At 48.4% G+C, this 25,876-nt stretch overlaps 1 protein-coding gene across 1 annotated transcript; it reads left to right on the top strand.

Moving 5' to 3' along the window:
* The first annotated feature begins 255 nt into the window (after positions 1-255).
* LOC125739846 (serine/threonine-protein phosphatase 2A regulatory subunit B'' subunit alpha-like) lies at positions 256-24,356 on the top strand. The gene is made up of 15 exons (XM_049010361.1): positions 256-641; positions 13,438-15,760; positions 16,641-16,847; positions 17,266-17,369; positions 17,639-17,741; positions 18,425-18,499; positions 18,644-18,730; positions 18,829-18,985; positions 19,080-19,128; positions 19,282-19,371; positions 19,587-19,762; positions 19,892-20,010; positions 20,092-20,198; positions 20,867-22,086; positions 24,178-24,356. Exons 2-14 carry the CDS (start codon positions 13,742-13,744, stop codon positions 20,952-20,954), a joined length of 3,381 nt encoding a protein of 1,126 aa, XP_048866318.1. The 5' UTR covers positions 256-641; positions 13,438-13,741; the 3' UTR covers positions 20,955-22,086; positions 24,178-24,356.
* The last annotated feature ends 1,520 nt before the right edge of the window (positions 24,357-25,876 follow it).

Here is a 25,876-nt window from a genome sequence, read left to right as displayed (position 1 = left end):
TTTTCAAGACTAAAAATGAACTTGCTGCTATATTGTTAGACCAAGCAGTAAACTGCGATTAACGGGAAAAGGATGCGGAGATGTGGAGACTGACATTCAGGATGAAAATACCTTGAAGCTCTTAAGGAAACCAGCCAGTAGGCTATTTTAAAAATAAAATTTGAAGCTGTTAGGTGTATTTCTGTACCTGGTTACTATAGAGACGATCGAGTGATGTAAAATCTGCTAAGTGCTGGATAAAAGGTTGACATTTTGTGAAATGCCGATGGTTATGAGCATTCGTGATCATGCATTAAAAGGCAGGACACGGCAGACGTGCACGGAAGGCGGCGACTTCGCCATCCTGGCCGCAAACTTTGTTCATACGCATTGAGATCATGCATTGAGATCATCGGCGGACTGGGGCGCTCCGCGGCTGCGGATCCCGGCCAGGACATCGCGTCGCTGGGCGTCAGCGTCGCTCCAGAGCTCCAACATCTCCGCCCAGATCTGCGGGGCTGCGGCAGGCTACTTCCCCGGGGAAGATGTAAAAGAAAGAATTGCTGTCCTCCATGCCTTTGGGTGGGAGAGAGGTCTCCTCCGGCCGATCGTGACTGCAGATGGAGACTGAAGGTCCAGGGATCCTGCGCTTAGGAAGCGTGGTGAGTGCGTCCACATTTCCTTTGTCTAATAGGCTTTTCGCGTTTTAAGTGAGCTGGAGTTGAATGCAAGTTTACAGACCCCGGACCCGGTTGCATTTATACCTTTCGTGCACGACCGAACTGAAAGACTTCAGGTCCGTGGGGTAACTGAACTTTGAAGTTTCTACCATTATATGTCAGACATTACAGACGGGGGCAAGAATGTCATAAGTAACTTCCAGGCATACAGTATTGCTCTCTGTGCGAAATTGTGATTTTAAATCGTGTTCCTAGCAGAGAGTTGGCTATAGTATGTGATATGTGACACGCGTGTTTTTAGTCTAATAATATGCCGTAACAGGGGGCATGAAATGCATTTGCCTCACAGGACCCCGATTTTAAATGGCGATCTGTGTAATTTGTCGGTGGCCGGTTATTTATTCGTATTGACGTGACTGTTTTTGTTGCTTGTTTCCAAGCCTATCTATGCTAATCGATTCAAGATCGCTTGGCTTAGTGCCCGTTTTGAGATCGCTTGTCTTCATCTTTGCCCAGGAGCATCGTGGGAGTAAGTATACAGTATAAGTACGAGCGCGCTTGTAGCCTTATCGGTGAATAAGGTGTGTGATTCGGCGTGTGTTTACTGTCGGGTCACCTGTTTGACGATGCTGAAAGGCAGCGATTCCTGCTCACATGTATCTGGGCAGATATTTCCTGTCCGCGGGACTACCGAAATCCTAACTGAAATCAGGGAGGGCGTTTATCTATCAGTGGCCACCCGCCCCTGAACATCTGAGGGAGGGGGGTGTCCCAAGTCTCATTCATGCATTCGAGCTGGAATTACCCCCCTCTCTGCGAGTCCGCATCCACAAGCAGCTGCACGTGCCCGAAAGGCTCTGATTGGCTGTCCACTGTTCAAAACCCCACCTGACGACCTTGTCGCCATTTGCCAAATTTCCGTCCTTTTCTGGATAACAGAAGCTCTGTCCTTGTCTCTGTACCAGTGGTCCCAGAAAACAAAAATCACAACCTTGACTCTGAGACATCCAAGCAGGGCAACTGATGTTTTTAACAGCTATTTCATTGAGAGGCACTTGAACCTTCATGGAAGATGGGTGTGGTCTGGTCGATGTTCATAGACCCATGGATGAATGGATGGATGTCCATCCATCCATCCATCCATCCATCCATCCATCTATTCATCAATTCATCCACACACAAAATGAGACAGGGGACAACCTGGATGGGATGTCGATCCATCACAGGACAGACACTCAGATAAACAGACACACCATACAATACACATCAGTGTACAGTAACAGCCATGTAGGCTGTGCTTGTGTGAAAAGCAGGGTGGCTGCCCATACCAGCGGTCCAGTGGGGGTGTGACTCATAGTTGCTGGATGTGACAGATGGGAATCAGCAGTGTCACACAGTGAGTGCACGGCGCCCCTTAGGGGCCAGCCGATGTCTCTGCATGGAGCCCATCCACTGTGACCGCAGCAGGGAGCCACTTATCACACATGGGTCTGGAAATGCCCCCCCCATGTCACAGATGTGCACAAGACATTATGAGAGATGAGACAGAACAGTCAGATATCTTTAATTATTAACCGTACATCCGTTCTGATTACTTAATTTCTAGGCACTGTTTCCCCCGGGCTTGGCTCCGAGTCTCACACTCAGCTGTGCTCTGAATTGCATAGGTTTATGAAAAGGGTTCCTGTTAACGGCACAAATGCGTTTATGTGAGATTGAATCCCCAGGGACCAGGAGCAACGGCACTGGCTCCGTCATCCCTTCACAGCAGAGGAAAATAGCAGCAGTCTTTTTAGACGGTCCCTGAGCTGTCAGTCAGACATAACCAAGCGCTCTCTCCATTCTGAGAGCACAAGTCTCTCCCTTCAGCAAGCTCCAAGCCCAGGAATGAGCAGTAGATTGTTGTTCAGTTCAGCATCCCTTAAAGTTAGCCTGTTCTAGAACCTTCTCCCTTGGTTTGCTGGGATGCTGCCCCACTTGTGTTGAATCGGCAGTCTGGTCCGGACATGGTCCGGACATGACTGTACGTTTCTCAGCTGCCATCCCTGGACTCTGCACATGCTCTGTAAAGGCTCCGTACTTCCGTGCTGCAGCATTCACAAACAGCTCACCATCTGTACCGCATGTAACTTCGGCAGACTCACTCTCCAAATTAACTGCAGACGTCCTTGGCTGGCAAAAAGCGGCAGTTTTGAGAAGTGGGAGACAGCTCTCTGCAGCTCAGTATTTAATCAGATCCTTTTAATAATTGTGGCTTGAAGAAATATTCAAAGTGCAAATACATTTAAAGACCATAGAAAAGATGTTGCGTGTAAATGGGGGAGACAAATACAGATGTTAGATACTGATTTGATTTTTAAGCTGGATTTTTTGATCAGTCCTTATGTCTCTATATTATATTATATAATGTGGGTCCAGGCAGCTGAATATAAAAAGGGAGCATAGTGAAGTGTGGCTTCTTAGCCACTCTGCCACCTACTGGTAGAACGTGGACAGAACAAGCCTTTACAAAGTAAAAAGCAGACAGTTTTTCTGGCCAAATATAAGAAATTCCCTTTTCACCAGCTCGTTATCTGTGACAGAAAGGAGGAAATAGTGCGAAGTGAATTCTTCCATTTTCTGGGTGCCAGGAAAATTGGGAATAAACCCCACACTGTTCCCCTGTATCTCAGAGTGCAGGAGGACATGGTGAGCAGGCTGCTGGTGAGCCGCTCCAGGTAGCATGGAGACGGGAGTGAGGGGGTGCGCGTTAATCCGCCTGTGTGTGACAGTCGTTTCCAGATATTCCCGAGAGAACATGAATGCTGACTGCAAGCTTTCAGTCTGTCTGTACATGTGGTGGAAGGACATGTTCTCTGAAACCAGCGGCCCAGGGGGGGGAGGGGGGGGGAATAGTGACAGGACGTTAGCCAGCATGATCTGAATTAGAGCCATGTGACATGGGGAAACCCCAAAGGACCAGAAGGTTCATTTCCAAATAAAGATTGTGCAGGAGAAAAAGTATCTGGTGAAGTCACTATTAGAAGAACATGCTAACTTGCCAAGTTACGCCCAGGTGAATGGGACAGCTGCAACCAATTAATGCCAAGCTTCACGGTCACCTGACCCTCCCTCTCGAGATTGACATGGCCCTCTTCTGGCCATGATGTCACACATAAAACTAAGGGCCGGGGGCTGATGTAGGCTGCCTTTCTCTGTGAATTTGTTCAGAGGGATGTGGGTTCTAAGGGCCGTCCAGAGCCCCTCCTCCTTGCATGTGGACGCCATGCCCAATGGCGCAGTTTCACTGCCAGGCTAGCAGCTGGTATGATTGTTTAATTCTCTGTCTGGTCTGCGTGTCGGTCACACTGCGCTGGGCTGGTATTGGACAGGGAGATATAGGAGGGTGGTGGTGGTGGTGGTGGGGGGTTAGGGTTTCAGAGGCACAGTGTGCTCTTAAAAGACTCACCATTGCCATAGAAACGCCGTTACTTTCCTTAACGCACCAATGAGGTCTATCGTTGGAGATGGTGTTTTCTCAATGCTTCTGTTCCACAAGTTTAATCAAACTCCCGGGAAAAGCAGGGGGAAGGATCATTCCACATAGCATCCCTTTGAAAGGTTTGTGCTCGCTGTCACGTCTGGGTGCACGGAGGGATCCACTCTCCCCTGCATGTGTCTGTTCGCACGCTTTGAGGCTCATTCAAACTCTGGTGCGTACATGATCACAGAAAGTGTCACACGCACGATTATTATAGGAAATATTCATTTCCTCCTTGCCTATTCATTTTCCTGTCCTGACTATCAGACCTTGGTGAGTGCACATTTCTTTTTGGTAGATGAATTCCTCAGATCTGGCTGGATGAGACAACACCTCTTACTGGCCAGTTAAGGATCTGCGTCTCTAGGGTGGAGCGACACCTTCGATTGGCCCTGGGGGCGTTTAATGCTGTCAGTTCCTGGGGGCTTATGATCAGGCCCCTGGCCCCTGTCCCAAGTCTGTCGTCATGGTGTTACACTATGGCCCCCAATCTCTCTCTGGGATGCATTTAAATATGTGCACTCGGTGTCCCCCCCCCAAGAAGGGCACCCGATCACCTCCTTCCTGTTTCATTACTCCAGGAAGACAGTTTGTGAGTGAGATGTCAGTACGCCCGGCTTCCCGCAGTCTCAGAGATTCGGCCAGCGTTTCCATGGCGACCAGCAGCGCGTACTTTCCGAGCCTCCTCCCACCAAGAGCAGACGTTTGTTCGTGCTCAGCGTTGCGAGGTCGTGGGTTCAGATCCGAGCCGCGGCCCTGCCGGCGCACACCTACACAAATCGGAAAACGAAATGCTTGGGTATGAAAATGCTGCAGTGCTGTGAAGTCGGAAAATGCAAGGGCTGTAATGCACTGAGTATAACAGCAGGGGGAGTAATGGTTAGAGCATCAATCTGTGGCATAATTTGTGTGATACCGAGGGGACCTGTGGTTGGTGCACACACAGTATTCATGCATCACACCATCTCACTCTGACTTTATTGTCCTCCTGGAAGTTCTTTCTGTCGCTAGCTGGGAGGCTCCAGTATACAGTGTATGTGTCACTAATTACCCAGCAGGCCCTGTTCCGCAGTGATGTCCGCCCTTGTGCTCTTAGCCTGCATATAGCACCACCCAGAGCCACGGGCCGTAAAGAGGGAAGCTGCTGTTTGCAGCTGGCCACCCATCCATCAGTTATGGCTTTTCTGAAACCATTAAAGCAAATTTCCTAAAACTTTCCGTTTTCTCCAAACCATAAACACAAAACCCAGTTTTCAGGCTACATTCACAAATCCTTTGCCTCATCTTGCAGAAAATTAAACAAATCTACTCAAATCCATTATATCTCTGCACAAAACCAATCTCTGCTTTCAGTTCACGCATCAAGCCAGTCGTTACATAAACACTGAGCGGTCATTACACACGACGGCAAAAAACTGAAAACACTACAGTCAAAACTGTTGCTGGCATATAGATAACATGTTTATTGTGGTCTTTTGCATGTTCAGCTGCAAAACTGGAAACCTAGAAAAACTGTTGTTTAGCAAAACGTCTGTATACAATTATAGTTTTTCCCAACTGGATATGTTCAACCTCAGAATATGATACCAGTGTTGCACAACTTTATACACAAAGGCTGTAATCTAATGCCACATCCTCGAAATCACACACACAGGGGAAAAAACCTTGTAATAGCTGAATGACTCCACACGCAACCTTCAAAACCGAGTCAGAATTGAATACAAACTCTGAAAATATGTAACCGAAATGGTGCACTGAGTAAGACCCTGTGTTGAAATAAACAAATCACCATCATCAGAATGTAACACTGTGTGGCGATAGTAACAAATAAAGCCAATAATGGAAACAAAATCATTCTCAATGAATAAATACCCGTGTTAATCATCCACAAAAATGATCTAGATTCAAAGCCTAAAAAAATAATGTACATATTCATATCAATGTTACAGGTGATTACAACATGCTTTACAGTACTGGTGCCAAAAAAACCAAATATGTACTGCAATAAACACCACTGCTGAAAACACTAAGTGTTATGCTGTCAGTCCTGTGGATCAGGCCATGTGTTCATCAGAATGGCACAGAATGGGCTCCCTAGTCAAACAGCCGGGAAAGAAGCATCTGGGGTGACAGATTCATCTCTGACGTGCCTCAGCCGCTGCATCCGCTGCCTGAAGAAGACTCACTGGCTGCTGTGGGTCCCTGTCATACACCTTGTGCATGTGTGTTGTCTTTCCGGTTGGGTGGGATATACAATCATCCAGTGCAGGGAATCCCAAAGGAGTGCTGTGCTATGTGGCCCACGACCCATGAAGCACGACTCCATGTAAATCTATAGCAGTACAAATAGATACAGTTCCGCCCCCTATGCCTGGAACATCCACTGTTGCTCTTTGTCCAATGATGTTCCTGCCTCTGCAACGTCTTTGGACCAAACTGATCCCAGCTTCAGCTATGTAGATACACTATATTGGCAAAAGTATTGAGACACCTGCCTACACACACACGAACTTTAATGACATTCCAGCTATAACATCGCATATTTATGGGAATTTTCAACCATTCTTCCAGGAGAGGGTTTGTAAAGTCAGGCACTGATGTTTAATGAGAAGGCCTGGCTCACAATCTCCACTCTAATTCATCCCAAAGGTGTTCTATTGGGTTGAGGTCAGGGCTCTGTGTGGGCCAGTCAAGTTGCTCCACACCAGACTTGCTCATCCATCTCCTTATGGGCCTTGCTTTGTGCAACCCCACACCATAATCCCCCCTCCAGCAAACTTAACACTGGGCACAATACAGTCAGGCAAGTACTGTTCTCCTGGCAACTGCCAAACCCAGACTTATCCATCGGATTGCCAGTCAGAGAAGCATGATTCGTCACTCCAGGGAACATGTCTTCACTGCTCTAGAGTCCAGTGGCAGTGTGCTTTACACCACTGCATCTGACGCTTTGCATTGCACTTGGTTATGTAAGGTTTGGATGCAGCTGCTTAGCCATGGAAACCCACTATGCACTGTTCTTGAGTTAAGCTGAAGGCCACACGAACTTTGGAGCTATTGACTCTGTAGACAGTTGGCGACTTCTGCACACTGTGCGCCTCAGCATGCGTCGTCCCCGCTCTGTGATTTTACGTTGCCTACCACTTTACAACTGAGTTACTGTTGTTCCCAACTGCTTCCACTTTGTTATAATACCACTAACAGTTAACCGTGGCATATTTAATAGTGAGGACATTTCACAAATGGACTTATTGCACAGGTGGCATCCTATCACGGTACCATGCTTGAATCCTCTGAGCTCCTGAGAGCGACCCATTCTTTCTCAAATGTTTGTAGAAGCAGTCTGCATGCCTTGGTGCTTGATTTTATACACCTGTGGCTATGGAAGTGATTGGAACACCTGAATTGAATGATTTGGAGGTGAGTCCAAATGCTTAGTTCAGAAAGGCTGAAGTATACTCTAAATGGAGACAATGTTTGTCAGGGAATTAACCCAAAAAACAATGAATACTGTAAGCAAACGTAGATATACTCATGTAATCATATTGATATTGCCTTTCTTTCACATAATCAGAGTTCCTCTAAAAGGGGACTTTATATAATTGCTTCATGCTCATCCTTTGCTTTTCTAACAACTGGTCAATAGTGGATATGAAAACAACCCTAATGTTATTGTTACTGTTGCCTCACACCTCTGGGTCCCGGGTTCGAGTCTCCGCCTGGGTTACATGTGTGTGGAGTTTGCATGTTCTCCTCATGTCATTGTGGGGTTTCCTCCGGGTACTCCGGTTTCCCCCCGCAGTCCAAAGACATGCTGAGGCTAATTGGACTTTCTAAATTGCCCGTAGGAGTGCATGTGTGAGTGAATGGTGTGTGAGTGTGCCCTGTGATGGGCTGGCCCCCCATCCTGGTTTGTTCTCTGCCTCATGCCCATTGCTTCCGGGATAGGACCCCCCGCAACCCAGTAGGATAAGCGGTTTGGAAAATGGATGGATGGATGGATGTTATTGTCATCTATTACCCAAGTTTGAAATTCTCGTTGTCTTATTGCATTATTTGCTAATACCATGTTGACTATTTCTCTCTCTTCTGCACCGAACAATCACTTTCTTCCAGCATTGGATGGTCTTCTATCAATTCTAATGTGTCAAAGTTCCTCTGACATAGAGGATACCAGTTATTGTGCCACTGTACATTAATACTGCAAAGACTCATTCTCAGCTCCAAACATCCCAATGATTCCAGCAACAGTGTAATGGCTGTAATTTGGCTGCATCCGCTGTCCAGCTTCTTTATAGCTCATGCTGTAGTTGATAACATTATGAAGCACAATGGCTCTTATTTCATTGGAAATAACTTCCTTGTCCTCTATGTCTCCCTCTGCCTCTTTCTCTTTGTGCTCTTTATTTATCCATTATTTTTCTCGAGCTGTCTTGAGACTTTTATAATCGTTTGGCAGCTGGGATCTATGTGCATAATTTGGTTTATAGTAAAAATGTCTGGGGACTCGAACCCACAGCCTGAGGCAGCACTAAGACACAGCGGCGCCCTGTGGTTGATTTAACACCGTGAATTGTTACTGGGTGGATTTAATTACCGGTTATTGTCGAGGCTTATTGTGCTGTGCTCTGTCTCATCATAATCACAATCGTGTGATGAGTGTCATGAGATTGCAGATGGTAATAACAGGATTAGTCCCATTGCTTTGGGAATACAGCGTAGCTAGAGCAGGCCATCACGTGACATGCACTTCCTGTCTCTGCGATACGGCCGGCAGGGAAGTCATTGCGGTACCAGACTTGTAACCAAGGGCCGTAATGCTCCTCAAAGCCGGGCCGTAACGCTCCTCAAAGTCGGGCCGTAACGCTCCTCAAAGCCGGGCCGTAACGCTCCTCAAAGCCGGGCCGTAACGCTCCTCAAAGCCGGGCCGTAACGCTCCTCAAAGCCGGGTCGTAACGCTCCTCAAAGCCGGGCCGTAACGCTCCTCAAAGCCGGGTCGTAACGCTCCTCAAAGCCGGGCCGTAACGCTCCTCAAAGCCGGGCCGTAACGCTCCTCAAAGCCGGGTCGTAACGCTCCTCAAAGCCGGGCCGTAACGCTCCTCAAAGCCGGGTCGTAACGCTCCTCAAAGCCGGACTGTAACACTCCTTAAAGCCGGGCTGTAACACTCCTCAAAGCCAGGCAGTAATGCGGCTCTAAGCCAGGCTGTAACACTCTTCAAAGCCAGGCTGTAACACTCCTCAAAGCCGTGCAGTAATGCGGCTCAAAGCCGGGCTGTAACACTCCTCAAAGCCGGGCTGTAACACTCCTCAAAGCCGGGCTGTAACACTCCTCAAAGCCGGGCTGTAACACTCCTCAAAGCCAGGCTGTAACACTCCTCAAAGCCGTGCAGTAATGCGGCTCAAAGCCGGGCTGTAACACTCCTCAAAGCCGGACTGTAACACTCCTCAAAGCCAGGCTGTAACACTCCTCAAAGCCGGGCTGTAACACTCCTCAAAGCCGGGCTGTAACGCTCCTCAAAGCTGAACTGTAACGCTCCTCAAAGCCAGGCTGTAACACTCCTCAAAGCCAGGCTGTAACACTCCTCAGAGCCAGGCTGTAACACTCCTCAAAGCCGGACTGTAACACTCCTCAAAGCCGAACTGTAACACTCCTCAAAGCTGAACTGTAACGCTCCTCAAAGCCGAACTGTAACACTCCTCAAAGCCAGGCTGTAACACTCCTCAAAGCTGGGCAGTAATGCGGCTCAAAGCCGGGCTGTAACACTCCTCAAAGCTGGGCTGTAACACTCCTCAAAGCCGAACTGTAACACTCCTCAAAGCCAGGCTGTAACACTCCTCAAAGCCGGGCAGTAATGCGGCTCAAAGCCGGGCTGTAACACTCCTCAAAGCCGGACTGTAACACTCCTCAAAGCCGAACTGTAACACTCCTCAAAGCCAGGCTGTAACACTCCTCAAAGCCGGGCAGTAATGCGGCTCAAAGCCGGGCTGTAACACTCCTCAAAGCTGGGCTGTAACACTCTTCAAAGCCGGGCAGTAACGCGGCTCAAAGCCGGGCAGTAATGCGGCTCAAAGCCGGGCTGTAACACTCCTCAAAGCCGGACTGTAACACTCCTCAAAGCCAGGCTGTAACACTCCTCAAAGCCGGGCTGTAACACTCCTCAAAGCCGGGCTGTAACGCTCCTCAAAGCTGAACTGTAACGCTCCTCAAAGCCAGGCTGTAACACTCCTCAAAGCCAGGCTGTAACACTCCTCAGAGCCAGGCTGTAACACTCCTCAAAGCCGGACTGTAACACTCCTCAAAGCCGAACTGTAACACTCCTCAAAGCTGAACTGTAACGCTCCTCAAAGCCGAACTGTAACACTCCTCAAAGCCAGGCTGTAACACTCCTCAAAGCTGGGCAGTAATGCGGCTCAAAGCCGGGCTGTAACACTCCTCAAAGCTGGGCTGTAACACTCCTCAAAGCCGAACTGTAACACTCCTCAAAGCCAGGCTGTAACACTCCTCAAAGCCGGGCAGTAATGCGGCTCAAAGCCGGGCTGTAACACTCCTCAAAGCCGGACTGTAACACTCCTCAAAGCCGAACTGTAACACTCCTCAAAGCCAGGCTGTAACACTCCTCAAAGCCGGGCAGTAATGCGGCTCAAAGCCGGGCTGTAACACTCCTCAAAGCTGGGCTGTAACACTCTTCAAAGCCGGGCAGTAACGCGGCTCAAAGCCGGGCAGTAATGCGGCTCAAAGCCGGGCTGTAACACTCCTCAAAGCCGGGCTGTAACACTCCTCAAAGCCGGGCTGTAACACTCCTCAAAGCCGGGCAGTAATGCGGCTCAAAGCCGGGCTGTAACACTCCTCAAAGCCGGGCTGTAACACTCCTCAAAGCCGGGCAGTAATGCGGCTCAAAGCCGGGCAGTAATGCGGCTCAAAGCCGGGCTGTAACACTCCTCAAAGCCGGGCTGTAACACTCCTCAAAGCCGGGCAGTAATGCGGCTCAAAGCCGGGCTGTAACACTCCTCAAAGCCGGGCTGTAACACTCCTCAAAGCCAGGCTGTAACACTCCTCAAAGCCGGGCAGTAATGCGGCTCAAAGCCGGGCTGTAACACTCCTCAAAGCCGGGCTGTAACACTCCTCAAAGCCGGGCAGTAATGCGGCTCAAAGCCAGGCTGTAACACTCCTCAAAGCCAGGCTGTAATGCTCCTAACAGCTGGGCTGTAATGTTCTTTAAAGCTGAGCTGTATTGCTCATTAAAGCCAAGCCGTAACAGTCCTTACAAATGGATTGTAATGCCCGTCAAAGCCGGGCCATAATGCTTCTCACAAGCCAGGCCATAACATAGTCAGGAAGTAGTTTAGTTTTTATCCTATTTTTTTTGTTTCAGGAAAAAAGGAACCAGGGTGTGAGTATGTGCAGTGTCTGTGTGTGTGTCTGTGTCAGAAGGGAAAGTAATGCTTTCATGTCAACGCCTTTGAAAAAACAGAAAAGATTTGCATAAATGTAGGCTTCATACTGTTAATCACACAACTGAGCTGAGGAATGTGAAAATAATAGGATAGGAATTAAATTGAAAACATTGTTGAATGGATGACATTATGATTGCACACATCCTGGGAGAAGATATATAAATCTGTGAGTGATATCAGTGAAAAGGGGGGGGGGGGTGCTAGTCTCTCTCTCTCTCACGTATACACACACATACTGACATACAGACAGACACACACACATACTGACATACAGACAGACACACACACTCTGACAAACAGACAGACACACACACAGACATATCTTTGTGTCTGTCATTGTGGGACCTTCACACTGACTCACTTTGCTGCACATTGTGATTCCAGCTCCAACCCACGCCTAAAATATTAAAGTAGGTAACAAATTCCACCTTCTGGGACTTGCCCACAATTTTTTGATGAGCACAAATAAATATGGCTAAAAGTAATAACCTTTATTCACAAATATCATCCTGCATCTCTCCCTGACAGTCTCAGTGTCTGCTGTTCCTAGTCTTACCTGCTGCCTGTCTCCATCCAAGCCTTGCTCTGTTTCCATGGCAACCAATTCATCCTATATAGTGGTGATCATTTCTGCTGTCCTGTGCACCAATGTTTCCAGCTTAACCGGGGAGTCTGATCAGCCACACAGACCAGTCAGAGGTCACCATCACTTTCAGAGAGTGGATTCTCTCTGCACTGCTGTTGCCTGCGGCTATTGGAGTGTTTGGTCTTTCCCAGGACAGGTGTTGCTGTTGGGTCTTTGACAGCAGTATCAACATAAATTGGAGATGTTGTGAGGGAAGTACTTTGCTGTGACTAACAGTGTCCCCAAGACCTGTCGATTCATGCTTAGAAACCAGGTAGCGACTTCAGACTGGCTGTGACCTTGGAAACTGTGCCACTGCATTTTCAAACCTGATAGCAGGAATATTCAGAAGTCTTTCTGGCATCAGTCCTCATTTATTCAGCTGATTTCCATGCAGAGAGACTTCCCGAGAGTAGGAAGCCAGGCAGGGATGTCTTCAGAGTCAGGAGCTGGTCATTCACGTCCTCACTGTTCCATACAACTGCATTGTAAAGACATGTCATGTGATCCGATTGCGGTTCTAGGCTGTGACACAGCTCCTTCACAGTTATTGCTCAACCCTCTGACCATCTCCTTGTACCCCAAGGTCAGTGACTGTCAGGGCAGAGGACCCCTCACTTTTATATTTTTCAGGAGACAAGTCAGCCCCACACACAAGTGCCCCCTGGGCGCTAGTAAATTGCTCTAACTATTGATGGGATTCATGACTCATTCAAATGGGCTTTTAGCATGGTGGTGAAAATGTCCTGTGGCAAAAAATATCAGTTTCCAAAAAAGGTCAAGTACCAGAGCAGGTAAATTGTGGCAGAAACCCATATAATTTCAGAAAAGCCCATGACGTTGCAATTACATGTATGAGCCTGGGTCAGTATAGAATGTTGTCAAACTGTTAAATCTCTGCTTGTGACAGCAGTGGCTCTGATCTATTCACCAACCATCCCCCTATTGAACTAGTCAGCTGTTCTTCAGTCCTTCATCTGGTTAAATCATTTACGTGCGGTGGGGCAGAGGTGATGACAGCGTCTGTGGAGGTTCAGGGTCCAGGTCTTGGAGCACATTATCATCCAGCCACATTTACCCATGTGTCCAGGGGAAATTTATAGTCAGGATGGATGGATTTGGTTTATTTTTAATGTTCAACAGCCCCTTGATTTTCGTTCTCCCTTCTTTCCTGACAGGTGGCTTCCCATTAACAGCAGATTCTTACTTTGAAGGGAGGAAGGCAAGGATGTAGGAGGCTACCAGAGACCACGTTCACTGTTACACATGTAGGTCTCCAGATATGGAAGAGGAAGGAATGCAGCCTCCGTGGATAGACCCCGACAAAGAACACGACATTTAACATTACATGGAGTGCTATCTAAGTTGTAGCATAACACTTGTGTCAAGCTCCTCCCCTCCATCATCATTGAGATAATGCTAAGTGTCATTTAGCTTCTTGTTTTTTTTTGTTTGTGTGACACTGAAAATCTTTGAGTCACTATGGCGGCCACATACCGGCTCGTGGTCAGCAGTGTTAGCTACTACCATAGCGTGTTGGTGGACCAGCGCCACCCACAGGTTGTGCACTACTGCGAAGGACCCTGCAGTCTCCTGATGCATGGCTTGGAGTGTGCGGCTGCCCACCGGGGCCTCTGTTTTGAGCCAGTGGATCCTGTACTCACTGGCTCTAAAGAATTTGTGTCAGAAGCCACCACACTGAAAGCAGCTGGAAGCAACTTACGCCACCAAAGGCCTGTGAATGGAGAAAAGAATCGCAGAAACTTGCCACGTACTGTTCCTGGATTGAAGAGGGGGTCATCTGTTCACACTCCCTTCAGCCTCAAGGATATTACAAGGGATGCCATAAATCTGGCTAGCGGGAAGGTCAAGGAGTTCTCCTTCAATCAAATGCCCTTGCAGACAGGTAGGAAGCTCCGACTGGACCCTCTTGGTCAGAGGTACAATGATGTGGACTTTACAGGAGGGCGTTTCTGTGAAAATGATGAGAACCTCCCACCATTCACCCATCTTCCCATGACGCTCCCAGGGGACCTGCAAAAAGAGATCCCTCAGGACACCTCCCCGGAGCAGCACAGCAGCATCACTATTACCTCATTGCCAGACACATCAGTCGAGGAGAACCTCATGGCCCAGATTCTGCAGTTAACTAAGGTGGATGCTGGAACCTCTGGGGAAGACATCAGGTCCTGCCTTAACATCTTACTCAAGTGCTCCAATGACCTCAAGAAGTGTACTGACATCATCAGGCAGTGCATCAAGAGGAAGGCTCTTGTTGAGGGCAGAGGGAACCATGAGAATGAGGTTATTTACCGGACAGTGGTGGACCAGCTCTCTAGACATCTGAAGAAGTGGCCATTTGGGTTTGAGCATGAGCTCCCAGGAGCTCAGGAGCACAGTGACTGGTCCAGACTGGTCAGTACCCTCCATGGGTTTCAGCAGAGCCTCCTCTGCCCCATCATAGACCATGAACAGCCCCCCAGGTATGAGGATGTTGTCTGCTCCCAATCCTCAATTCAAACAGTTTACCCAAAACTTTCCCTTCATGAGGCCCAAGACGCTACCGGAGTCCCATGCAGTAATGAGAACTCGGTCCAGGGGCTACACTGCCTGCCATTCCAGGTTTCTCCATCAGGAAATAGTGCACAACATCATGGGAATATTGGGGTGCCTTCCCTGGCAGCCACCCTTGATTGCAATGTAACCAGCATCACCGTTGAGAACCATGAGAAACCTGGGGAGCTTCTGTACTTTGACAAGGAGCCCCATAATCTTCAGGTGATGGACAACAAAATCCAAGGGGCAGGGAATTCGCTTCTAGATTCTGTAGGATTTGCTGCTAATGCTCTGATACAGCAGGAAGACCTCACTACACACACAAGCACCTGTGCAGCTGAAATACCACAGAATACCTGGGAGAAGACCATGGTTGTGATGGACACCGAGCAGCCCCAGTCTGAAGGGTCTTGTGATACGTGCCAGGGCACAGAGAGGGTGAGATCTCCAACAGAAAGTTGTAGTGGAGCCACCATTGACAAAACTTGTGAAATGCCAGTGGATTCAGAGCACCATGACATAGACAAGGAGCCAAGGTTCAGAAACTATGGCCAACAGACAGATAACCTCCAGTGTGCAACCTCAGACAGTAAGAAACGGGCAGGAGGTGGCACTCTCCAAGAGGCCCCAGCTGAGCCCGAGGGTCTGCCCGAAGGGCCCGCTGGTGGTGAAGCCAGCCATGATGAAGAAATAAAGGATCAGGATGGTGCTCTGCTTCTGCAGATCCTGGAGCAAATTGAAAGCTTTGCTCAGGGGCCATCAGAAGGTGGTGTGGCTGTCAGTTCGGGGGCCGCTACTCCCACTCAGGAACCAGAGTCAACAAAGCCGCTGCAGGACATCGTATCCATCACTGTGGGCACCGACAAGGTAAACCCTTCACCACCAGAGGCCACTGGTGAAGAACACGAATCTGTGGAGATCCAGCAGGCTCCAAAAGTCATGAAGGTGAGTAAAGTCTTTTTTATATTGATCGCCAAGCCAGTGCATCGCTGTTAGAGCATCTATGTGTGTGTCCATGCCTCAGTGTCCTTGAGGACAGTCCTGAAATGGCAAAGCTGGTGAGAAGTATGTCATGGTGCAGCCCAGCCCATGCCACGGGCACCGGTACATTGTCAAGGTCAGGGGCTCCCAATAGGCTGGTAGTGAGGTGACAGCATCTCCACTGAGGAGCTGTAGCTCAGAATTCTATGGTTCTGTGGTTGATCTGCAGCAGGTCCTGTGAAATGAATCATTGCAAAACATTGGGCCCGTCCTGTGCATAGATGCCAAGGCTGGGTTAAGGAGGATTTCCACACTGTGCCCAGGGCTAAGTTGGGTTCCACATTGTACCTGAGGTTAAGGTGGATTCTGCACTGAACCCATGGTTAAGGTGGGATCTATACTGTACCCAGGGTCGTGGTGGGTTCCACACGGTATCCAGGGTTAAAATGGGTTCCACAATGTACACAAGGTTAAGGCATGATCTAGACCAGGGGTGGGCAATCTTTTCCGCAAAGCACCAGTGTGTATGTGGGTTTTTGGGATAACCATTAAGGTTCAAACCCAGGGATGAGGACTCTTCAGTCAATCAATCTTTTAATTAGTAATCTAATTGGAGAGTTGCACCAAAAACCTGTATACCCACCGGCCCTATTTGGATAAGATTGCCCACCCTTGATCTAGACTGCACTGGAAGGTCTGTGGAGGGTCTTGAGGACCAGTGCTCAGGCTGCTCGGAATTGCAATGGTAACTGTACTGATGTGCTGATTCATTAGCGTCGATCACGTCCTCAGTTCTCCTCTGTATCTCCATTCCCCTTCCATTCTCTACGTCTCATATGTCCAGAACGAGGAGAACACCGGGCCCCTTCCTCACACAGCTCCCCCTGCAAGAGAGGTCGCGCAGGGCATCACCCCCAGCTTTAACTTCCCTAGGGGGGTCCCCAGGGCCCTCGGCACTGACCTGGATGGGATCATAGCCCAGATCGATGCGGTGTTCACAGAGCTGGGGGAGCAGAGGGCCACCATGCGGGAGATGGGTGATATCACCAAGGTGCGGCCACTGTTAGCTGGCATCGGTTAGCTGCTAGTCTGTGAAGTTCCATGATGGATGTCTGTGTGTCAGTCTCCACTAAGGCCTGTGAGCTTCACTGCAGGTTAATTCCATCCACATGCCTCAGTGTTCCTCCAGTCTACAGGAAACAGAGGTGTTTTCATTTTGGTTGTTTTATTGTTAAATGTTCATTATAATGTATATTGTAAGTGTAATTAGTATTACTTAAACTATACTCTTAAGTGTATGTTTTATGTAGATGTTTTATTCTTACGCGTATATTTTTTGTAGATATGAATATAGTGTGTGTGTGTGTGTGTGTGTGTGTGTGTGTATGAATCATGTATACATGTATATATACACGATGAGGAGGCAGGGGGCGCTGATGAGCACATAGCCGTATCTCTGTCCCTGTCAGGCATGTGGCTACCCACTCTACTGGAAGGCCCCGCTGTTCCACAGCGCTGGCGGAGGAAAGACGGGCTCTGTCTCTGCCGGCTCATTGATGGAGACATGGAGGAAGTAAGGAGCCCTTCCATGTTCCCTGTTGGCTCCCATCCTACTCAGCAGGGCAGAACCAAAGGGCTTAGAGTAGACAGTGAAGCTCAGGAGTGAGATAGAGGAGCTTTGAGATGGAAACATCCGGAGCTCCAATGAGGAGAACGGCCGATAAATTTCAGTCTTAGTCTGTACAGCATGGCATGGCATTAGAAAATGCCTTAAAGTCGCCCTTGACGATGCCAGTGGAGATGGGGGATATCCTTGTTTGATGGTGCTCTCTTTTCTGTCAGGTTGTCACTGCGATGTCATGACGACTCATCCAAGTTCGTGTACCTTCTGGCTAAACCGGACTACACTTACGTGGAGCAAGAGGATTTCGTCCTTTTGTTACAGGTGTGAGACACAGAAGCTCATGAATCAGTGGCTTTGCCAGGTTGACTTACTGAGCACCAGTTGTCATCCAACAGTGCTTACGAACTCCTACACCTGCTCATGACCTCAATGGCAGAAAAACTGTACACTGAGCCCTGGGGCAAAATGGACCATACCCCCCCCCCTTAGCCTTCAAATATCATACCCATCATGCACTGTAGTAGTTAGCAAATGCCTCATACATACTTTTTTCATGAAATACATGCCTCGAAAACATAATTTGACAATAAAACTATTATATTTCAAAATATTTTTAAGTATTGTACATTTTTTGTGTTGACTCCCACCATAATGAGGTTGTATACATAAAAATGAAAGATATAAAAGTAGCATGTCACAAGTGTGTAATATGCATGACATCAGCACATTAATCTTCACAAATATTGCATATATGTGAGATTGGCAGCTGGTGGGGGCACCTTAGGAGGGTGACCCTTGATGTCACTAGGGGGCTGGCACCCTAGCATGGCTTCCCTCCTCCCCTGCATGGCCTCCCTCAAGTCCACCATCAAAAGTTGGTACTAGTTTGCACATGGCGCCACCTGAGACGTAAAAGTTGTATCACAACGAAAAGCACAGTTTCCCAGACTAATAACGCAGCTAAAATGTAATTCAAGAGCTGAAAGTTTTTTCTATGATTGCAGGACATAGTAAACAGTCATCCTGGCCTGACGTTTTTGAAGGACGCACCCGAATTCCACTCCCGCTATATAACCACAGTAAGTCTCGCACAGTGCCCCCTTGTGGAGGGAGGCTGACAGTCACTGCTGTCAGTCCAGCAGCATAGCATCATGCTCACTATAGGTACCTCCTGTCTGTAGGCAGGATTTTGACTCCTTCCACTAACAGTCTGTCCCTGACAGGTGATCCAGCGTATCTTCTACACAGTCAACCGCTCCTGGACAGGGAGGATCACAGCCCATGAGTTGAGGAGGAGTAACTTCCTGGAGGTATGACTTCCTGCCTGCTGCTCCCCCAGGGCTACCTACAGTCCTCCCTGCTTACAAAGCCCCTTCCTGGGTCACGCACTCCTCCCCTCTCGTTGTAGACCCTGGCTGCACTGGAGGAGGAATCTGACATCAATCAGGTCACCGACTATTTTTCCTATGAACATTTCTATGTCATCTACTGCAAGTTCTGGGAGCTGGACACGGACCACAACCTGCTGATCGACCACAGGGACCTGGCCAAGTATAACTACCATGGTAAGCGGGCTGGGACATCAGCAAGGTAGCCATTACCCTCATTATGGCTGTCGTCAGGAAGCTAAACCTTGCCTCATTTTGTTCCTTCTGACAGCTTCATCAGAGAGAATTGTAGAGCGTCTGTTTTCAGGGGCTGTCAGCAGGTGCGTCTTGTACACCACAGACATCCTCCTCTAGCCCCACACCCCCAGTAATACCTGCAGAGGAGTGTCACTGCAACTCCTGATTAATGAAGCAAATTGTCAGATATCTGACATTAAGAAAGAAGAACATGCATTTCCTGTCCTTGCCTCTAGGGGGAGCTCAGGCCAGAGCAAACACAGGATGAGCTATGCAGAGTTCGTGTGGTTCCTCATCTCTGAGGAGGATAAGAAGACCCCAACCAGGTAATCAGTGTGGGCTGGGGGGAGGTCACCTGAGCAGTAGTGCTAGTGGAATCAGGGCCATGGTGTACCTCGCACTGAGCATGCTCAATGTGTCTCAGGGGGAGAGTAGGTGGGGCCTCATGGTTGAGGGTTCTAAATGCCTCTGTTAGCCATTTATCTCCCTGCCATGGATAGCCATGCAGTAATCTCACAGCGCGTCTGGGTGGGAATTGCAGTGTGGAATACTGGTTCCGCTGCATGGACCTGGATGGCGACGGTGTCCTGTCCATGTACGAGCTGGAGCACTTCTACCAGGAACAGAGCCACCGCCTGGAGGCCATGGGTGTTGACCCACTGCCCTTCCATGACCTGATGTGCCAGGTGCTGGACCTGGTCAGACCCCAGCGGCCGGGTTAGCATTTACCACAGACTTCCCATGGTCTCACAGAGGTCGTACTGACCATAATCATAGAAACCATTCATAATGCTGCGATCCGACCACATGGCGTGTGTTTCAGTGTCCCTCCCCCTCCCCATGCAGGTATGATCACCCTCCAGGACCTGAAGCGGTGTGGCATGGCCCATGTCTTCTACGACACCTTCTTCAGCCTGGAGAAGTACCTGGAGCATGAGCAGAGGGACCCCTTTGCCATTCACAAGGTGAGCTCATAAGCCTGTGGTGCCCCGGTGCCATAAAGCCTGGGCCATGTCTCTCCGCTGATTGCCCCATCCCCATTGCAGGAGGTGGAGCGAGCTGGGCGGGAAGTCTCTGACTGGTGCCGCTTTGCGGCGGAAGAGTACGATATCCTGGTAGCAGAGGAGTCAGAGAGCGAGCATCTGGAGGATGAGTGCGTTTTCATTTGCGTTTTCATGTGCAGGAAAAGCAATTGCAGGATGGATGGATGAATGGGTAGATGGATGCATAGAAGGATTGGATGGATGGATGGATGGATGGATGGATGGATTTTTGGATGGGTGGATGGATACAGAGGCATGGTGCAGTGATTAGTACTGCTCAGGGGCGCCGCTAGCAATTTTGGGCCCTATGACAAAATATGAGGTTGGGCCCCCCTACCACACCCATTCAGATCTCTGGGGGCCCCTAAAGGGCGTGGGCCCTTAGAATTGTCCCAACTTTCCCCCCCTTAGCGGCGCCCCTGGTACTGCTGCATCACACCTCTGGGACCCGGGTTCGAGTCTCCAACATGGCTCCATGTGTGTGGAGTTTGCATGTTCTCCCCATGTCATCAAGAGGTTCCCTCCGGTTTCCCCCCTACAGCCTTAAAATATGTTGAGGTTAAATGGAATTTGCAAATTGCCTGTCGCTGTGAGTGTGCCCTGTGATGGGTTGGTGCCCCATCCTGGGTTGTTTCCTGCCTTGTGCCCATTGTCTCTGGACCCCCCACCACCCTAGCAGACGGATGAATTTTATTTTATGTTTTACAATCTGGCTGTTTATCCTCACTGCGATCTCTCTCCTTCTCTCTGTCATCTGTCCTTCTGCGTGTCCCCACAGGTCCTCGGAGGGTGACACAGAGCCTGAGACAGTGGCGGTCTCCTTGGAAACAGCGAGCGACGCTCCCGGGCCAGACGCGTCGGACTAGACACTCCACGTGTCCCAAACGCTCCCCACACGCAAACGCAAATGTGCAACATGCAATCCTGTTTGTAAAGACAAATTTGGAGCACAAATACATTGTGTGACTGATTAACAGAAAAGGGAAGAATCCTGTTTTTAATGTTTTTAACTACCCTGACAGTTTTCTGTACATTCCCGTTGGTCTGCAGTTGACCTGTGGGCCTAACTGAAGACTTTTTTGTGTTGTGAGTTTTCCTGATTTATATGCATCACAAACCCACCATTGTTTCAGAATATTTAAACTACTTCAGAACATTAGGTCAGCGGGAATGGATGGAGGCTGGCACCTAGCGGCCATTTTTGGTACTACACTGTCAAATTTCGAGCTGAACAGAAGTGGAGGAAAACTTTCACAGTAACGCCAAGAGCAGCAAGATGCCATGAACGGGATTGTTTTCCTTAATGGGAATGATGGTACAAGACGATCGTGACCCAATTACAGGGGAACTGGATGATTTTTTTTTGGCACTGTGATAGACAGAGGCGGTGTAAATAGCAAAATATGTTATGGGTTCTTACATAATATGCTGGCAGGGTTTGTTAACTAGGGTAATTAGGGTTCAAAGCAATTTATATTGTTGTACCAATGTGTGTTTGTTTAGTGGACACTGAAAAACTGCAGGTAACTTTAAAGATGCTGTAGGTGTGTCCTGGGTTAAGGATCTGTACCTTAAAGGTCAGTCTTCAGGTTGTCTGACCAATGGAGACAGGAGGACATCGCTCATGACTGCCTGTATGGGTCCTTGAAGGATGGACTTCTGTTCATGCATTAGCGACAATCATCTTTGTATTTAAAAGCATCTTTAGGGGGAACAGAAACTGGTCATGGAGCGTGACAGCCCTGAAAGCGACTGTGGTACTGTGATCGGAGTGGAACGAAACACAACAAAAGCAAAGTATCTCGCAGGAGGAGGAACAGAACGACAAAAGGAAGCTGTCTGCAGTGTGACTAGCCCTTTAAGAAACCAGCTCAAAGGATGTCGGCGATGGAACTGAAAACAGTTTGGCAGAAGTAAAACTGAAATTCAGCACAAACGCCAGGCAGAGCAGGAGAGTCGACCTTCCAAGCCTCCCTGACGTCACACGGGGTCAAGCAGGTGAGTGCATAACTCTCTTGAAAAATTAACAGTGTCCTTTTGCAGCCCCTGTAATATGTCCCTGTCTATAGTGGAATACTGGATGCAGTTCTACTGTGTTTACATACGTTGTTTCCTTTTCTCCTGTGATGTTGTGCTCCCAGAATTTGCGTGTGGCAGGATTTGCTTGTGTTTTGCATGGCGTGCATGAGGAAGCAGTGTGTCCGTGCAGAAACGTCGACTTTAATATACTTATATTATATATTATGCTTTAATATGCGACCATTAATATGTTATTCATAATAATTACACAGGCTCCACACACTTTATATAAACTGCAAGTACTGACAGGTGTTTGTGTTCATGTTCGTTTGGAGGCTCAGGCTGTAAGGATGAGGGATCAAAGTGAAAAAAACCGCCCCCTTGTAATAAAGACTGCAGCCACACAGGGGCGCTGTGCAGTGGCTCCATTTGAAGGGTATTGAACCCCCACCCATGCCCTGCGATGGGCTGGCCCCCCATCCTGGGTTGTTCCCTGCCTCGTGCCCATTGCTTCCGGGATAGGCTCCACACCCCCACGACCCAGTAGGATAAGCGGATTGGAAAATGGATGGATGGATGAACCCCCATGCCCCCCCCCCCCAAGACAGAATGCTGCACTGAGAATCTCCAGAAGCTAATGCTTTGTCAATTGATTACACTGTTTGTTTGGGTCCATTGTGGCCCTCGTCTGTGGATAGCATGTATCATGTTTGTTTTTCATAGCATGTGATGTTATCTGCTACTTGAGGCAACCGAAAGTTTCAGTAAAGAAATGGACTGCAGTGAAGGAGAGCACAGAGCATACAGCACCAGGGAATGTCCACGTACTCCTGGACAGGCCATTCAGGGTGTGAATGGTTTACCAAGGTGTTGCCGTGGTAATTACATCACCACGGAAACAGCCTTGGTTACGACATGTCTGGAAGATTTCAGAGATGAAATGAGTCCTGTGAAGGATTTTTCACTTCAGCCTCACTTTCTAAAATATCTCCAAAAAAAATGGAAATGTATCCCAAAAAAAGAGAAGAATAGCAGTTCTTCTCTGGTAACCACAGAGATTGACCTTCAGGTCAGAGACAGCAATCTCTGTATCTCCTCCTGGAGATGTTTCACTTAGTCAGCATGTCAGAATATGGAGTATTTTGTTATCGAACCATCTAATTATTCAGACCTTCCTCTGTACTTCTGCATTGTTGTAAAAGTTTTTCTAACTGAAAATGCAAAAACCCCGGAACAGTCCTTCCCAAACATTTTTATGACTTTCGGAGTATCTCACAGGAGATTCTAAATGGTTGCATGTTATGTCCAGGTACCCCTCCAGAGATTTGAGCTGTCAAATATTTTATATCTCTGCGTTAACCACTCTGCCCCCTGTTGGCATCTCTCCAAAGCACATACCACTAGTAGCACTGAATATCTCCAGATTCAGGTGAATTTACTTGTGCCTGGGGCTTCCAGCTCCTGAATTTTCACCACAACAGGAAGACACCGGACTGGAAGGTTGTCAGTTTCAGTCCCAAGAATAGTGCAGCCGTTCTAATTTTACTGACATATGTTTGACCTAATCGCTAACAGAGGTGTATCTGCTGTTCAGATCACATTTTTGGCTTGTGGGAAAAACTAACGGTGGTGTGGGGCAGCATTCCAGGTGTCTGACGTCACAGTGACATGGGCGGGACTCCTGCCTTTTACTTGTGCATGGGGGCGAGTCCGATGCAGAGCAGACGCGCGTAGAGACACTGAATCCATTGCGTGGCTTGCGCCAGCGCGACGCATCAAAGCCGTGACTCAGCATGGAAACATTCGCAGCCTGACGTGATGACAATCGCTGTGCATCCTGTTTTTTTCTGACTGCTTTTTTTGTCCTTCTGTGTTTCAAAAGGTGAGGAGGCATCCAGTCACTCACGCTAAATCGCACACACGCCATGCCCTTTCCCACCAAAACCTCGCAGAAGCCTTTGATCTTATAAAAATGCGGCTTTATCACTTTACAAGTGTGTTTACTGCCATCCAGACATCGACCTGCCTGCTTTCTAAAGTCCACTTTATCTTTATGTTCTTGTTCTTTAGTGTTTTACCTAAAGAGCAGGGCCGGATCCAAGCATAGGTAAAACCGGCGGCTGCCAAAAACCCTGTCGCCATAGGAGGGGAGGCCTGGGCAAAGTCATGAAGATACAGTGATCCTCCACTATATCGCGGTCCAGCTATTGATAGCGCCTCCTCCAAATCGTGGATTTTTCCCAGACGCATCGCAGTTCTCTGGTATATATACATATATATATACATATATATATATATATACACATATTCAAGTCTCTGCCTGGGTCACATGTGTGTGTTGTTTGCATGTTCTCCCCATGTCGTCATGAGGTTTTCTCCGGGTACTCCGGTTTCCCCCCACAGTCCAAAAACGTGCTGAGGCTAATTGGAGTTGCTAAATTGCCTGTATGAGAGTGAATGGCATCTGACTGTGAGTGTGCCCTGCGATGGGCTGGCCCCCCATCCTGGGTTGTTCCCTGCCTCGTGCCCATTGCTTCCGGGATAGGCTCCGGAACCCCCGTGACCCAGTAGGATAAGCGGTTTGGAAAATGGATGGATGGATGGATGGATGGATACCATTTGTGTTTACAAAGTGTGTTTTAATAAGTTAACATGTGGATGTATGTATGTATGTATGTATATATATATATATATATATATATATTATTATTATGTTACTCATGGGGCAGCATGGTGGTGCAGTGGTTAGCACTGTTGCCTCACACCTCTGGGACCCAGGTTCGAGTTACATGTGTGTGGAGTTTGCATGTTCTCCCCAAGTCGTCGTGGGGTTTCCTCCGGGTACTCCGGTTTCCCCCCACAGTCCAAAAACATGCAGAGGCTAATTGGAGTTGCTAAATTGCCCGTAGGTGTGCATGTGTGTGTGAATGGTGTGTGAGTGTGCCCTGCGATGGGCTGGCCCCCCATCCTGGGTTGTTCCCTGCCTCGTGCCCATTGCTTCCAGGATAGGCTCCGGACCCCCCGCGACCCAGTAGGATATGCAGTTTGGAAAATGTATGGATGGATGGATATCATTTGTGTTTACAAAGTGTGTTTTAATAAGTTAACGTGTTTAAGGCATGTGAGAGGGGTATTTTAAGGCTTGATTTTGATTTGATTTGATTTTGATTAAACTATAGGCTTAAACTATAAAAAAAAATCACAGATTTTCACCTATCGCTGATGGGTCTGGAAGGTATTCGCGATAGGCAGGGGTCACTGTATTTATGTCATGTAAAAGGCTGCCTCAAGTTGTAGGCAGAATAGGCAGTTTAATAGGCAGCTTAGGACCCCCAGCTCACCTGATTTGCAGGGGAAGTGAAATGATTATCAGTTTCCCGCCAAATTTCTTGTACAGCTTTGCCTGGGGCCTATTAGGAAAAGCATGACCTGGTTCTGTAAAACAGACTGTACTTCCCGCCTCCCAAAGCCACCTTCACCATAATTTGACCCATAAAGTTCCGCAATCCCCACCCTCAGTCAGACCTGCACACAGCCTCTGACACCCCTGACCTGTGACAGCACTGTGCTGAATCCCTGGCCTGTGCTCACCAGCTCTCGAACCCGGCTATTCCAGCCATTGGTTTCAGCTTATCAGAGGAGCCTTGGGGTCCATTTCCAGGTTTGGTGACTAACCCAGCAGCCTTGCATAGGGGTATCCGAATAGCCCTAGTAGTTTTCAGGCCTCTTTGGAGACATTAAAATGTGTAAACCTTTTCCAGCGGACCAT

Source organism: Brienomyrus brachyistius, chromosome 4, assembly GCF_023856365.1.
Source record: "Brienomyrus brachyistius isolate T26 chromosome 4, BBRACH_0.4, whole genome shotgun sequence".
Lineage (NCBI taxonomy): Eukaryota > Metazoa > Chordata > Actinopteri > Osteoglossiformes > Mormyridae > Brienomyrus > Brienomyrus brachyistius.
This window is presented reverse-complemented; position numbering and strand designations above follow the sequence as displayed.